General features: G+C 39.9%; 1 protein-coding gene across 2 annotated transcripts in view; it reads left to right on the top strand.

Moving 5' to 3' along the window:
- VPS13C (vacuolar protein sorting 13 homolog C) overlaps window positions 1–15,972 on the top strand; it is a 352,171-nt gene that overhangs the window by 202,518 nt on the left and 133,681 nt on the right. For both annotated transcript variants that reach the window (XM_089671418.1, XM_089671417.1), the window contains 5 exons: window positions 739–1,043; window positions 3,171–3,318; window positions 8,439–8,586; window positions 11,732–11,859; window positions 15,360–15,529. In XM_089671418.1, the coding sequence (XP_089527544.1) occupies window positions 739–1,043; window positions 3,171–3,318; window positions 8,439–8,586; window positions 11,732–11,859; window positions 15,360–15,529 (899 nt within the window). The remainder of the gene's footprint in view (window positions 1–738; window positions 1,044–3,170; window positions 3,319–8,438; window positions 8,587–11,731; window positions 11,860–15,359; window positions 15,530–15,972) is intronic.

The raw sequence follows: 15,972 nt of genomic DNA, 5'->3' as shown, positions 1-15,972 counted from the left end.
GTATCATAAGTTGTAGATACTGTAAATTTTAGTAGGGGTTCCCCAACATTTGAAAGTTATTTTATGGGTTCCTCTGTGCTGAAAAGGTTGAGTTGCTGGTATACACATTGCTGAAATATTAGTTGCAATTTTGGAACACGTTTTGTTTGTATATATCATCTTGTTACAATAATGATGTAAAACGAATTTGATTTCAAATCTTTAGCACTTGATATAGGCATAGGTAAATCTTAAATATTTTTGGAAATGGCAGCTTTAGTCAGACTCCAGAAAAATGCCTTAATACACATTATGATGCACTGTTTTTCATGTCAAAGGATTTGTAACACTGTACAGCCAATCTTGTGATTTACTAAACAGCCAAGACCGATGACGCATGTTAATCCTGATGAAGCAATTCTTTCTCCTGGTCAGCTTCCACTTCTCCACTTCCAGCCACTTCATTAGACAATGAATCCCCATTATCACTGATGTCCAGTATGCTAACCCAGGAAACAGTAATATTAAGCAAGGAAGTCGCAGAGTGATATTCCTGACTTTTCCAGGAACATTACACGAATTACAAATCCTTTGGCATGTAAAACTACAAATCTGTATTTTCGCTGTATCTTTAAATGCTGGAGTGGAGTTCCATTTTTACTATCACAGGATTTGTTTGCTGTCCCCAATTGCTGTATGTTATTAAATAGGCCAAGCAATGTTTTAGTGTCAACTTTTTGTTAATATTTTTCTTCACAGAATTTCTTTAACACATTCCAAGCCGCTAAAGAGGCTGTTAGCACAGCGACCGCTCAAGCTGCGGAAATTGCTGCATCAAGCATGAAGGATTTGGCACAGAAAAGCTTCCGCCTTGCTATGGACATAAAACTGAAAGCCCCAGTTATCCATATACCACAATCTTCAGTCTCCAACAATGTCATTACTGCTGATTTAGGCTTCATGAGAGTCCAAAACAATTTCACCCTCGTTCAGGATGCCAGTTGTCCTCTTCCACCAGTCATTGATAAGATGGATATCCAGCTGACAGAGCTGAAATTATTAAGGTCTGATTATCCTACGTCTCTCTTCAGAGATTCTGCTTTCTGTATAATTGTCACCATAGAATAGCCAATTACTTCTTTATTTCTTTTGTTGGTTTTTTTTAACTATGTACGTTGTTGAAGTCAGCTTAAAGCAGTATTAAACCCCCCCAAAAAAGTGATATATTGCAGCTTACCAATTCTTAGATGTGGAGGCTGCATTGGTTTTTTAGGCTTTTTTTCCCCTTTTTTTTCCCCTTTATTTGTACATAGTGATTCGGCCAGTAACATCCTTTCCTGTCTCTGGATGGAGAAGAAAAAGAGATACCTTTAGACCGCAGCATCATCAGTGTTTAAGAGTAGTGTTAGAAACACTAGCAGATTCAGATGGACTTGCCTAACAAAGCTGAACTTTTGCTGACATGTTTTAAGCAGTTAAAGCTTTTTTTTTCTTCATTTTGGGATAAAGGTTTTACTTAAAGAACCGCTTTCCTGCCGCCCTATAGCAGGTATACTGCTACAGGGCGGCAAGGGTGCGCAAAATCACGTGTGTATATATATATATATATATATACGTGATTTTGCATTGCTGGGTAGGTGCGTGAATCCTACCCACACCACTTTTTGCGGCCTCGGCTGTCAATCACTGGGTCTCGGCCGTTGATTACTCGCCGGCACCCGGTAATCAAGGAGCATTATCGACAGAGGGAGACAGCTGTATGTAAACAATACAGTTCTCTCCTCTGTCAGCTCCTCCACAGTTCTCTTCCCTGTCGCCCCACATGTTAACCCCTTCCTGCCCAGTGCCATTAATACAGTGTCGGTGCTTTTTATTAGCACTGATCACTGTATTTGGTGTCACTAGGGATGTCAGTGACACCAAGTCAGTTCCCCCCAGTGTCAGAATGCCCGCCACAGTTCCGCTAAGTTGCTGATCATTGCCATTACTGGTAAAAATGGTAAAATATCCCAGTATCTATACCGCCACTTGTAAACGCTACAACTTTCATGTAAACCAATTTATTTACACGTATTGGGATTTTTTTCTTTTTTAGCAAAGACATGTAGCAGAATACATTTTGGCCTAAATTTATGATGAAATTAAAATTTTTTTTGCTGGATATGTTTAATAGCAAAAAGTCAAATAGTGTTTTCTCAAAATTGTCGGTCTTTTTTTTTTTTTTCTATAGTGCACAAAATAAAAACCACACAGGAGATCAAATACCACCAAAAGAAACCTCTATTCGTGGGGAAAAAAGGACATACATTTAATTTGGGTGCAGCGTTGCATGACGGCACAATTATCAGTTAAATGAACGCAGCACCATAATGCAAAAAATGGCTTGGTCAGGAAGGGGGGTAAATCCTCTGGAGGGCAAGTGGTTAATAAAAGCTAACCGTTGTAAGCTCATCTGTCAGTGTTAAATGGTTTGTCTCACTTTTGCTGGACATCTTGATCTGTTAAAGATAGTTGAAAACAACAGACTTGCTAGTCAGATCAACAGGTGAAAATAGGAAAAAAGCCTAAAAACGGAAAACTAATCAGCCACCACATCTAAGAACTTGTAAGCTGCAATATAATAATTCTTTGTTTTTGCCTTTATTACTGCTTTAATGTAAAGTAATTATCAGGTTAATAATACATGAATAGGTTATAATCATATATGATCATTTGGGGGAAGGGGAGGAGGAGCGACTTTGTATTTTCTCTTAATGTATATTGGTTCTTCTGTAATTCTGATTGCTTTTTTGTCTTTCACGGTGCAACACTATCAGTCTGTTTAGGGTGGCCATAAAAAGGCTGATAATTAGAAGTGAAGCTCATGTTTTTACCATTTTTACTAAAATGCTTAATGGTAAATAGTTTTATCTCAAAACTGTCTTTCTGTCATTCTGCAACAGTAGAGACAGCCAGTAGACGGGGAATCTACAAATCTGTTTAAGAACTGCAATTTATAACATTATTATTAGTATTTAATAAGGAAGAGCAAGCAGGCAAAAATCTGAAAATGCCACCAAACTGACATTTTTAGATAAACTTTACAATACCTCCAAATATTTACCAACTGAAAAGATATTGTAGATTTCCTTTATTGCATTATATATACTAATATTTAATAGACCAGCTTGAATTGCATTATATCTTTGCAGGACAGCACTTCAGAATGGGTCCCCACAGCCAGAGCTAGAGATACTGAAACCTATAAATCTAATGGTATCTGTACAGAGGAATATTTCTTCTTCTTGGTATTCCCAGATACCAGCCATTCAGATTGATGGAGATTTAAAACCAATGCAGGTATGGTAGCTTAAGGCAAAATTGTAAAACAGTTTTATTATGTGGAATTAATAAGTTACAATCTGTTAGTATAAGAACATTATATGTTTCTTGCTGTGTTTATAATACTGAAAATGGTAGTAAACCTCTGACATGAAATATGAGCAAAGCATATCCCTCTACAGGTATGTACTTATCTCAGTTCAAAGCACGAAGTGTCATTTCTGTCTACTGCCTTGTTCCTGTATCTGCATGAGTCACTTCTGACAGGTTTTCCAAACACCAAGAGGCACAATGGTGATGGGAATGTAGCTTAAGTACACAACCTGTGATTGACAGCCTCCTCTCTGCTCCTGTGTGCTTGCGAAGGGGGGGGTGTGTATTTTCCTTCCCCTACATTCAGCTCTCACTGAGCTATGCAGAGTGTAATTTCAGCTCCCTGCCCCCCTGCTTTCTGAAAGCTCAGACAAGCTGTATAAATTCTGCACATTTGAACAGATGTGGCTAAAAGAATTTTGCAAATGAAAAGGTACAACGTATGTAGGAGGCTTTGTTTCATCTTTGTCTATTACATGAGGCCAGTCACTTTACTGGGTATATGTAAGGGTTTACAACTGCTTTAAAATAATGGTTTATCTATAGTTGGTTCCATAAATATTTCGACAGTGACGCAATTTTCATAACTGTGTCTGTTAAGGGCTCATTCACACTAGTGCGGTGACTAGTGGTTTTCCACGCTTGAAAAACACCAGTCACAGAGAGGACACATAGAAAACAATTGTTTTTCACGGTCCCCGTTCACTGAACCGCAAGCCAGGAGGTGTGGTGCAGTGAGCTGAGATGAAATACAGACATTTTATCGCAGCATATTGACTGGCACCACATGTCATGAACATGAATAAAGTGTCACCTTGTGCACTTCAAATAAAGTTGCCAAAGCAAACAAAAAAAAAAAAAAGGAACTGTGTAATGTGGTAAAACATGCATCACCATTCCCTCACTGCGGCCAAAATGGACAGCTGCCCACACAGTAAAGTCTTCCGGATTATTGTGCAGGCACAGTGAACAGGCCCTAAAGATACCACAGTGGATTATAAATTTGGCAGTTTAACAAAAATATGGCTTTAGTCATTTGAAGAAATTACAACCATTTTTATACAAAGTCCCCTTTTTGTCAGGGCTCAAAAGTAACTGGATGAACTACCATATTTGAAAATATAATGAACACTTTACATATTTTGTTGAAATCCCTTTCTCATGGGGCAGACTCCATTTTGATCAGCAGGGGATCTGTCCGCTGATCCCCTGCTGATTAGAGCAGAGGGGGCACATGAGCCATCCATGTCCGCTAAGTTTCTGCAGAGTGGACATGGACAGAGGCCACTCTGCTCTTTGGGCAGCCATGATTAAACGGATTCTGCTGTCCCTTTATACCCGACTGCCTTCTGATTCGTTCCTCCTAGAAGGAGGATGACGGTTTGTTTTTTTGTTTTGTTTTTTTAGCGGACTGGATTAGGCCAGAGAGAGGCAGCAGGTGTAAAAGCACACAAGTACATTTACACCCATCCGTCCATATGGGTGAAGACCGAATCAAACTCTTTGTGTGAATTGGGCCTTAGAATTAGTGCCTGTCCTAATGTCTGTAACCCACAAACAATACCAAATGTTGGACTTCTTCCATAACCATGACAATGCTTTGCCGGGCCTTTATTGGAGCTTTCTTCAGTTGCTGCTTGTTAGTATGGCTTTTTGCCCTGGGTTTTACCTCCAGCAACTGAAGCGCGTGTGACTGACTTGGCCATTTAATAATGCCTTCCAAAGGTATTGGGTTACTTTTGTAGCATGTTTGGGTAATTGTCTGTTTGTACAGTGAAAGCCAGTAGTATGGCCCTATACTCTTCATAATGCATCCTGCTGCTTCTGGAAATGATCAGTAAACTTTAGTTGCCTAGTTAAGCTTGCTACAATACAATGGGCTGGCCATAGCACTGCCTCAGTCACATTTTACATATGATGTGGTATGCTTCAGATTAAGTCTTCTCTTCTCCATACAGTTCTCTTCCCATCATTCTGGCACATGTTGAGCTCAGTTTCTCCCATAAAAATATTTTGCTTTATAATTAGGCAGACTTTCCTTTAGATGTTTTCTGGTAAAGTTTCATCTGGCCTTTCTATTCCGCATTGTGGTAAACCATTTGTATATACTTTATAGAAGTTTTCTCTGGACTATTGACTCCAATATTCCTACCTCCTAAGGAGTGTTTTTGACATGGCTCGATGTTGTAAAGGGGTTTGTCTTCACAATGGAAAGGATTCTGCAACCTTCCAGCACTTTCTTGGTTATCCAGGCTTTCTGGTGTTTGCTGATCACACCAAAGTGCATTCCTTGTAAGAATGTACCACTGCCAATCTTTTTTTCTAACTCTCTCTGTTTTGCTCTTTAAGCCATAAGATGGTCTGCTTTACTTGCATTGACAACTTGGAACTCATATTGAGGGTTAACGGCAACAGCCCACAAATGCTCAATCAATTGCATAACTTCTACCTGCTAAAATGTTGATAAAATAATGAGGGAACTACCTACACTTGGCATGGAGCAGCTTGTCAATCGTTCAATTATTTTTATTCCCTTTGCCTCCGGTTCACGCATATATGAATTCGGATGCATTTTGAATGGCACCGATTCCCATGACAGATCAAATAACATAGATTTCTGTAGAGGCCTTTCACATACATGCGGTCCATAGAGCCAAAATATTTATGGACCCAACTTTGTTTCAATGGAATGTTGTAAACGTGCTAGCAAAATATGTTGTGATTTTTGTGGAATTCATCAACCACTTCCCGTCCGCCCTATAGCAGATATACTGCTACAGGGCGGCATGGGTACTCAAAATCATGTGTGTATGTATATATATATATATATATATATATATATATATATATATACACGTGATTTTGCATTTACAGGTAGGGGGCCCTACCCATCCCAATAATTGCCGAGCATCTCCAACGGGGGGCGGGGGAGAACTGTTAGTAAGCAAAACAGATCTCCTCCCTGTCATCTCCTGCACACTGCTTTGCATGGCTGTGCACGTCACAACCATGCAAAGCAGTGTGCTTACAGTGAAGCACACACACAGCCCCTAGTAAAACAGCACATAGTTAACCCTTTGAGCAGCCCCACAATAAACCCTTCCTATCCAGTGCCATTTGTACAGTGTCAGTGCATTTTATTAGCCCTGATCACTGTATTGGTGTCACTGGGGATGTCAGTGACACCAAGTCCATTCCTGCAGTCCCGCTATAATTCGCTGATCGCTGCCATTACTAGTAAAAATAAAAAATCCCAGTATATATACACCGCCATTTGTAAACGCTATAACTTTCAAGTAAACCAATTAATTTACTCATATTTTTTAGCAAAGACATGTTGCGGAATAAATTTTGGCCTAAACTTTACCGGACATGTTTAATAGCAAAAAGTAAAAAATATTTATAGTTTTCTCAAAATTGTCGGTCTTTTTGTTTATAGCGCAAAAAATAAAAACCACACAGGAGATCAAATACCACCAAAAGAAAGCTCTATTTGTGGGGAAAAATAGGACATAAACTTAATTTGGGTAGAGCGTTGCATGACCACGCAGTTGTCAGTTGAATTAACGCAGCGCCATAATGCAAAAAATGGCCTGGTCAGGAAGGGGGCTATATCCTCTGGAAGGCAAGTGGTTATTAAAAGCTGACCATTGTAATCGCAAAAAGGCCAAAAATATAGTTTTTTTTTTTCAAAATTATCGGTCATTTTTTTTTTTATATATAGCGCAAAAAATAGAAATCGCACAGGCGATCAAATACCACCAAAAAAAGCTCAATGCATAGGAAAAAAAATGATGTAAATTTAATTTGGATGCAACGTTGTATGACCACGCAATTGTCAGTTAAATTAACGCAGCACCGTAATGCAAAAAATTGCCTGGTCAAGAAGGGGGGGGGGGGACCCTCAGGAGGGCAAGTGGTTAAAGCTAATGCACCACTTTTCTGGCATTATTTACTCTTGTTAATGTGCTGCACCCAATTAAAAAAACATCTGTGACCAAGCAACAGCCAACTGGTGTGCCAAATTCAGGTAGCTCTAACCTGCTGCACTTCTACATTGTGGCGCAACATCTGTGCCAAATTCAAAATAAAATACCGACCAGTCATACCTTACAAAAATGGAGCTAATTAAGCTCCATTGGTGTACAGAGACAAATTTTCTGAACGTTTCTCATGTGCATTCTGAAAGTCATGCAGCATGAGCCAGATTCAAGTACAAGTTTAAGACCGGTATCAAAATCTTTCTGGGCCACTCTTTATGAATTTCAGGCTATATGTTTTATGCAGTTACACTGCTCATGGTTCATGAAATAAGACCAGCTTGCAATTTAACCATAAAAAGTGGAAATCTGTGGTCACAGCACTTCATTTTACAACATCAGCATTGGAATAACAATGCAAACAGTAGTTCGTTTTGACAATCCAATAAAAGCTTACTTGAAAAATCTCCTTTCATGTTTCATGCTGTCTGCCGGTCATCTCTTTCCACAACTTACTGTATTCCCTGCATGCTTTGCAGTTTCTCCTCTGCTGTTTATTTTTAATTTCTAAGGACTACATTTCCCTTGGTATCTTGCGCTTCAAGCTGTGATCCCTGTACTGACTCAGCATCCTGATACTACTGCTCTCAGCAATCTCTTTAGTTAAGAAGGCAGGCTTTTGAATTCTGTGACACAGCAGTGCTTATCAAAAGGGCATAGTGAATAGGTGTCTCGGAATTCAAGGAAATAAATGTATTTACTAACTTCATTATCATCAAGAGTAACAGAAATAGTCTAGAGAATAATAATAATTGAAGAACAATTTAAAAAGTATTATGATTTTACAGTTTGACAATAGATACACTTTTTAAAAATGAAAACATTTGGAATTTTTTTAGCCAGGTACTTTTTTTAAAGACTGACTGTTTTTGGTATATGGAAATTTCAAGCAGTGCTGATTCCACAGTTTACTGCCAACATGCTTAGAACTACAGGTATTTTTTGCAAGTACATCAGAACATGTATAGACATATTTATAGATGGGTTGTTCATCTTTTTTTCCAGGTTTCTTTAAGCCAAGATGATCTTACTGTTCTTATGAATGTCCTATTCGAAAACCTAACAGAAACACCATTACTTCAAAGAACAGCTCAAAAACCTGGAGAAGTTGAAAAAGCATTAAAGGAAGCAAGTGCATTTAGTAAAGAAAGAGGTAAATGCAGCTTCTAGAACAAATATATGTATAATGAAGCCCAAGGCAAAGTGTGATATTAAAATGTGCCTGTTCAGTCATACTCCACTCTGGGAGCTAAGAAAAGTCCTTTTCATCAGCCCATATGCCTAAACTCCAAGTCCAGACCAAAGTTTTGCACCCAGTCTGCCCACAAACCTTGAAATTCCAAGTCCCCCTAGCTCTCAGATACGTCTTTCTCAGCATGAAGGTGTGCCCCCACACATCTGTTAGCCGTCTTTATGCACACTTGGACTACCTGCATCACTTCCAGCCTGCCTGTGTCACCACACAGATGAGCGGATCTCCATGCAGCCATAGTGGGTCCCTGTGACAGAATAGTTTCATAGGTTCTACCCCAACATGTTCACAATTCCCAAGCCGAAAGCGTGAATCTCAAGACCCTAAATGTCTTCATTCAGACCCGCAAATTCTGTATAAAATCCATCAAGTCTTTCATATCCTTATGGCCTTTGTGAACATCAAGGGGTGGATGCCTGCATGTTCCCTTTTTTTCAGCAGATTGGCAATTCCTATGCTTTTCATGTCCTTTGCACTTTTAGTTTCTGGCCCTGCTATTTGGCCTATCTTCTGCACCTCAAGTGTTTACCAAGGTGCTAGCGCATGTACTGACATTACTACTCTCTAAGGGAATTTGCATTGTGGGATATCTAGACCATCCCCTGCTGAGGTAACAGCAGGCCCAGGTTATGGGGAACAATATGCCCCTGACCGTCCAGAGCTTGCAAAGGTTCAGTTAGATCAAGTACAGTACCTACAGAATCAGTGCTGGTACTGACACATTGATTGAAATATATGGGTCTAGTTCTAGACACAGCTCAAACTTGAGTTTTTCTTCCCCAGTAGAAACTTCTAACCCTCCACTTCAGACCCCTACAATACAACATTCTGTCATTGAGAGACAAGAAAGTCCATTCCTTGGACAGACTGATTTGACTGGTACCGAACACCACTTTGTCCTTAGCTTGGTGTACCTATTTGTGAAAGATCCTTACCACAAATGCCAGCCTATTGGGCTAGGAAGGGGTCCTGGAGACCTTGTTGGTGCAGGGGGCTTGGACATCAGAGGAATCACATTTTCCAATCAATATTTTGGAACTTTAAGTGACTTGGTTGTCCCTGCAATGCTGGACCCTCCCAATCATCTAATATGAATTTAGTTGAACAGCACCAAAGCAATGGCATACATCAACCAGTATGAAGGAGCCAGAAAGCCTTGAAAAGGCAAGTGAGGTAGTTTCCATGGTATCAGTACACCCTGATCTACACCTTTTCTCCCTAGTAACTCAATCCTCCTCTGCTTTGCTAAAGTAAGAGGTAGGCCATTTTGGTGATCCTCATACCTCCAAACTAACCTGAGTGGATGTGGTGCTCCGACCTGTAGCATATGACTCCTGTCATATGCTCTGTGAGCTCTTCTTACTTGTATGGTTCTGTATCAAGGACCAATTTTTTTTCATTCTGCTTCACAGTTTCTGGCTTTAATGATATGGCTGTTAAAGCCCAAGTCCTGAGGGTTAATTTCATGATGCTGAAAGCTAGTAAGTCTTGTTCGCACAAGGTCTATCACCACACTTCGAAAGGAAACTTGGTGCAAGACAAGTGGTTTTCACCCCAGAAAATTCTCAATTGGGCAAATTCTTTCCCTTTAACAGATAAGCCTGGACCCGCCTTTGGCCTCAGTACCATTAAAGAGAAACTTCAGTCCTCTTACTCATGGCTCCGCCCCCTCCACCAGCAGTGCCATTTTTTAATGTCCAGCACATGCACACATATCCCAAGTGGCTCAGCCTGAACTTTTAGAACCTGGCAAATCCCAGTGACGCATCTGTGCAAAGTCATTCTCACCTAGGTCAGAAAGGAGGAAGTGCTCCCTGCAGCATAAAATAATTAACAAAGCAGCTAAAAAAAAAATATATCCAGTTGTGGGAGATGGAGGGGGCTGGAGACAGGTACACACACATTGTCTTTTGGAGAGAAGGTCCACTTTCATGGTCAGGTCTCTGCTGGCTTCCTTTGATCAAGACTTTTGTAGGGTGTCAATCAAGTGGCTCCCCTATGACTCTGGGATTTGTTGGTGCCTCAAAAATGCCTTTTTCATTTATCAAGGATCTTCCCCTTTCCATTTTCACTCACAAGGTTGCATTTCTTGTTGCCATCACATCTGAGAGAGGCCTAGAATGCACTTTCTACCTAAAGTAGTTTTGGCCATTCACCTCAACCGGGATATCCTTATTCCAGCCCTCTGTCCAGTTCATCAGGATTAGATCTCCCTCCATTGCTTGCACGTAGCTCGGGCTGTGAGAGTTTATCTTGCAGCAGCTGCTTACTTCATAAAGACTGACCCTCTTTTTGCCATTCCTGATGCTTCCCATAAGAGTGATGTTCCACCGTTTCTTGTTGGCTCAGACGGATCAAGGATTGGGTGCCACCCTTTCCTGTCAAGACACACTCCACTAGATCAGTAATTGACTATTGGACTCCTTGACATAGGCTAATGTTTCTCAGATTTGCAAGGCTGCAACGTGACCTTCTATTCACTTCTCTCCAAGTTTTACCAGGTGCATGTCTAGGCCTCATCTGATGGGCTTAAAAGTCCTTCAGGTGGCCTGTATGAGCTGCAGACAGTCCCCAGTTCCATTATTTTTTGTGGGATTGTTGGCACTTTGTTTGCTGTAAGCCACCCCTGTTAGAAAATCTTATACTGTTGGAATGTCTAAAAGCAGTCTGTCGCCTTTTTTTTCTTTGGATTAGAAAGAAAATAGTTTTTTGTACTCGCTGTAAAATTATTTTCTTGGAGTCCAAAGAGCAACACTGGTCCAACCCCTCCTATATTTATGATAATGCTCTTGGTACTGGTTTGCCACAGAACTGAAGAATGCTGGGAGTAGTAGGGGTTATCCTGGGATGGCCTACAATGTCTTTGCCAGTGTTGATTCCTCCTGTAAGCTGTACTACAACCAACTGTCTTAAATTTCCTGTGTCCCTTAACTGACTCTTTTATAAAGAATTTTATAGTACAGAAAGACTTCTTTAATAACTTTTAACTTAAAGCATGTTTTGCATTGTATTTCTAAGATTATATTAAATTTCTTTTTTGCTTTAGATGATGCCGACAGTACAATTTCCGTTTCACCCCAAAGTTCCAGTGATGAAACTCCAGCGATAATGCTGAAGTTTAGTTTTAATTTTGAATCCCTTTCTGTCATGCTGTACAACAATGACACTAGTAAGGTGGGTATAACTATAGTGTGTGTTGTTCTTGTTATTATTACTACACAGGATTTATATACTGCCAACAGTTTGTGTAGCACTTTACAAAATAATGGAAGACAGAACACTTGTGAATTAATTCAATACAAAAGCTTACATTCTAAAAGGGAGGGGCAAGAGGTACAAAAAGTAATAACAGAGGGATGAGCTGACGGAGAAGGTAGAAGTACAGTTTTTGGGTGGAGGTGGGATAGACTTCCCTTAAGAGAGGTTTTTTTTTAGGGATCGGCCTAAAGGCTGGCAGATTAGGAGATAGCCAGACAGATTGGGTTAAGGAGTTTGAGAGACTCTGGAGAAGTTCTGCAGGCAACAGGAGAAGGTCACAAAGGGATTAGAGAGCAGGAGGTCCTGGGAAGAGCAGAGTAGATGGTATCAGTGATATTCGAGAAGAGATTGCTGGTATAGCTGTGGGCAGCAGTGTAGAAGGTTTTGTATGATGGTGTTTTGTGGTGTTGGTCGGTAGCTCCCTAACTGTGGTCAGTTATCTGTAATCATCACAAGCTTTGCAGTTCCAGAGTACCTTATTTTCTTCAGGTCTGCTTTTCTGACTCTTCACATTTTTGTCATGACTGCCTGTTGTCACTAGAGTGTGACCTTCTGCAAGTGTGACATCACTGTACAGCGTGGCTCAAGTGGATGTTGATTTAATATCCTTGAGCGTCATCATTGGTGCTTGTCTCACAGTATAGTAATCAAGGCTATAAATAACAGTTTCATATATTGGTACTTGACTCTGTTTCTTTTGGATTTAATCTACGTTTAGGTCAATGACCTGTTTTTTAATTACTTTGTATTATTAAACAGCCTATATGGATAAATAGAGTATTCAATAATATATTCAACACCCAGTTAGTGGTCCCTGTTGATATAAAATTCAAAGTCTCAGTTTATTTAAGGAAATGCATATACTTCTGAGATCACTATTCTTTGTAATTTTTTAAAAATATATTTTTATTTCATTTGTGTAATACATCACAAAACTTCAAAAAACTATAGAGAAATTTCAATAAACTACTTACAAAATTCAACCGGTAACATACAAGCATGTACACTGAATATAGATTTTAATCTATATATTACCAAATGTTTGTGTGTAAATTGTATCGGTGGAATCCAAGGTCTCCAAATCAACTCGATTTTATATGGTTTATACCGAAGTTCATATGTAAGCCTGTGTAGTGGGAGGCTAGCGGTTTCCAGTCATCCAATGGAGGTTGGCATGGCTCTTTCCACGTTAAAAGTATTGCCTTTGTAGTGCAAAAATACAGTATTTATATCAGTATTTTGGCATATTAGAAAGTCCTCCATAATACCTAAAAAAATATGTTTTAAGGTTAGATAAATTAGGTAGTCCCAGGGTGGTTGAAATTAAGCCATTTACTCCACTTCAGTAAATTAAACTGCAAGCAGGTCCATAGAGCATGTAAGAAGTCAGCTAGTTCACCACAGCCTCTAAAACATAGTGGAAAAGAATGCAGACCTAGCCAATGTAGGTTGACCAGGTTATAGTAAATCTGTTGGAAAAACTTGAAGTGGATTATTCTCTCTCTCTCTCTCTCTCTCTCTCTCTCTCTCTCTCTCTCCGTAAGATCACTGAGCTTATATAGGTATCCTCAAATTTTTGCCAGTCATCATTCGAGGGTTGAATGAGGTGATTGTCACCTACCTTTAACTTTCTATTATCTAGATTGAAAGGTAGCATTAATAGCCACATTGTAGGTTAAAACCAGCTTAGTTCAGTTCAGCAGCTGCGGAAGTCCACAGTAGTGAAGTAAAATCCCCAGGAAGATGAACTAAGTAGACATCCAGGTAAGAGTACAGAATGGCAGATGTAAAATAAATAATGGGGAGAACCCAGGTTCAGATGCACAAAGAACAATAATGACTGTGCACTTGGTCATTCTTTAGAAGGGTCACTGGGAATGGCACGCAACTTTCCAACATTTGTAGTTTATATGAAGGATGAGCATCTCAGGGTGCCAGTGGAGACAATAAAAGGATATTCAGGAGGAACAGGGTAATGTTCAAGAAGAACGAGAGACCTCATTCAAGTACTGATTGAACTCTCTAATAGAAGGCTGGAAAGTATCAGGCAGCCCGGAAGAGGAAACCATTTAAGAAAAGTCCCAAGGGTGATGCAGCAGGGGCTCTTGCGGGTATCCTGTCTAGTCCATGTTTACATGACAGTGGGACTGCTCTTTGAAAATGTAAAGAAGAGTGTGGATTAATATAGCAATAAAAGCAAACTACAAACCAACATTTAAAAATATTCCCCTCACATATCACTGTGGAAATATTGTTTTTTTTTTTGTTTTTTTTTTTTTACGTACGATCATGTGCCTGCAAAGCTATGGCTCCTCTCTGTAATATGGAGAGCCAACAACGGGATAGAACAGATAAAGCAGTGATGTCACCCTCTGGCATTCACTGCTCTATTTGTTGTTGAGATGAAGAAGAGTCTTCTCCCACCAGCCGCAGCAGCTGAGCCAGAAAAAGGAGGGGACCAGGAGTTTGGTCATGGAGTGGATGGCTTGCCGTCATTGATCACATGCAATTTGGCTGGATATAAGATAGTATATCGAACTCCCTTCACCTGGAGATGCTTTTTCTTGCCAGGGAAAGACACCCTTTTTTTTCCAGACCTCTGCAGAGAGATATGGCTAGATGTCCGCACAGTGCAATTGAGCTGGCTTTCCCTGTATAGTAGGTCCCTTTTATGATAATACAGTTTAATCAGACAAGTTGTCTCAAAAACATACCTCAATGAGGTGCACTCTTTGATTTTTCAGGAAAGCCCATGAAACATAGGCTCAACCTAATTTCAAGGTTGTCTAGTTACTTAATAGCCTGTTCTTTTGTGGACTCCCTAGTGAATGCAATGAGAGGAGAAAACGTAAATTCAAGAATGCTAATTCACTCTTCTGCAACCACAATATTTTCTCTGAGGGTCTGGTCATCAGTGGAGCCACAGAGTAGTTTAGGCTGGATGAGAGAGAGTTTTCAGCCTGTGACTCCATAGGAGAAATTTTCTTCAGGGCTGTGGATCTGCCAACAGGGATTGAATGCTCTGATCCCAGCTGGAATATGACTGCATGTGCTCCACCGCTATCTTGCTCATAGTGTAAGCAAGCGAGTATTTCGAACACAGAAGGCTGTCTCATCAGTCTGATTTTTCACAAATATATTGCTGCTGGAGACCTCCTGAGGGTTCTGTGCCACTGGGAATCAGTGAACGGATATCCCTGTATAGTCTGCAGGATGTGCTGGAGGCCATAGAACTAGCATCTCTCCCAGTCCACCATCAAGTACCCCCAGCTTAATTTTTTTGTTTTTATTATTATATATTATGTATTTTATAATTTCAGTCTGTCTCACTGCTCGCATCTCTGTTAAGATTTGAGTACACCATAGTGTTAGTGTTGCTATATTACCTTTCTGTCCACTTTTGTGCTGTGTGGCAGGTGGCTTCTGAATGGCTACATCAAGAAAATCTACGTCTGGGTGAACTGAGACTGCAACGTATGTCTTCCTCGGGGATTATGTGTGCTGATGGCTCAATGGACTTTTCCATTTGTCTTAAGACATGCACTCTTGATGACCTTAGGGAAGGTGTTACCAAAGCCACATCCAGGTTTGTCATTCCCATCCTTTGCTCCAACAAAGGTTGCTTTCCGGCAGTGTAGTTTTTTAACTCTGATCTTTATTTATACAATCTTTGTTTTGATCACTTCTGTTTTTTGAAGGCTTAGTTGAGAAATTCTTTGGTCTACTTCCTTTTTGGGCTACAATTGTGAATGTATATTTTCCTTTAACATTCATCTACATTAGGGGGTAAACAAAGCTGACCAGGCAATGCCAAATAAATGTTGTGGCAGTGCATAGAGTCACCTGACTTGATCATAGCAACATACAGATGTGACTGATAAAGGAAACCTATCTGCATTTCAGCTGTATTCGGTAGATCATTGAATGTAGAACACTCTGGTGTGTTTGTCCTGAGGAGAACATAACACAAGCAAAATTAATATGCTTAGACTTCAGAATACATTTGTAAAATAGACTGTACCAATAAAA

The sequence above is a fragment of the Staurois parvus genome, unplaced genomic scaffold, assembly GCF_062004578.1.
Source record: "Staurois parvus isolate SC_StPar_1 unplaced genomic scaffold, SC_StPar_1.0 ptg000105l, whole genome shotgun sequence".
Taxonomy (NCBI): Eukaryota; Metazoa; Chordata; class Amphibia; order Anura; family Ranidae; genus Staurois; species Staurois parvus.
Note: the sequence above shows the minus strand (reverse complement) of the source record. Positions and strands in the feature narration are given on the sequence as shown.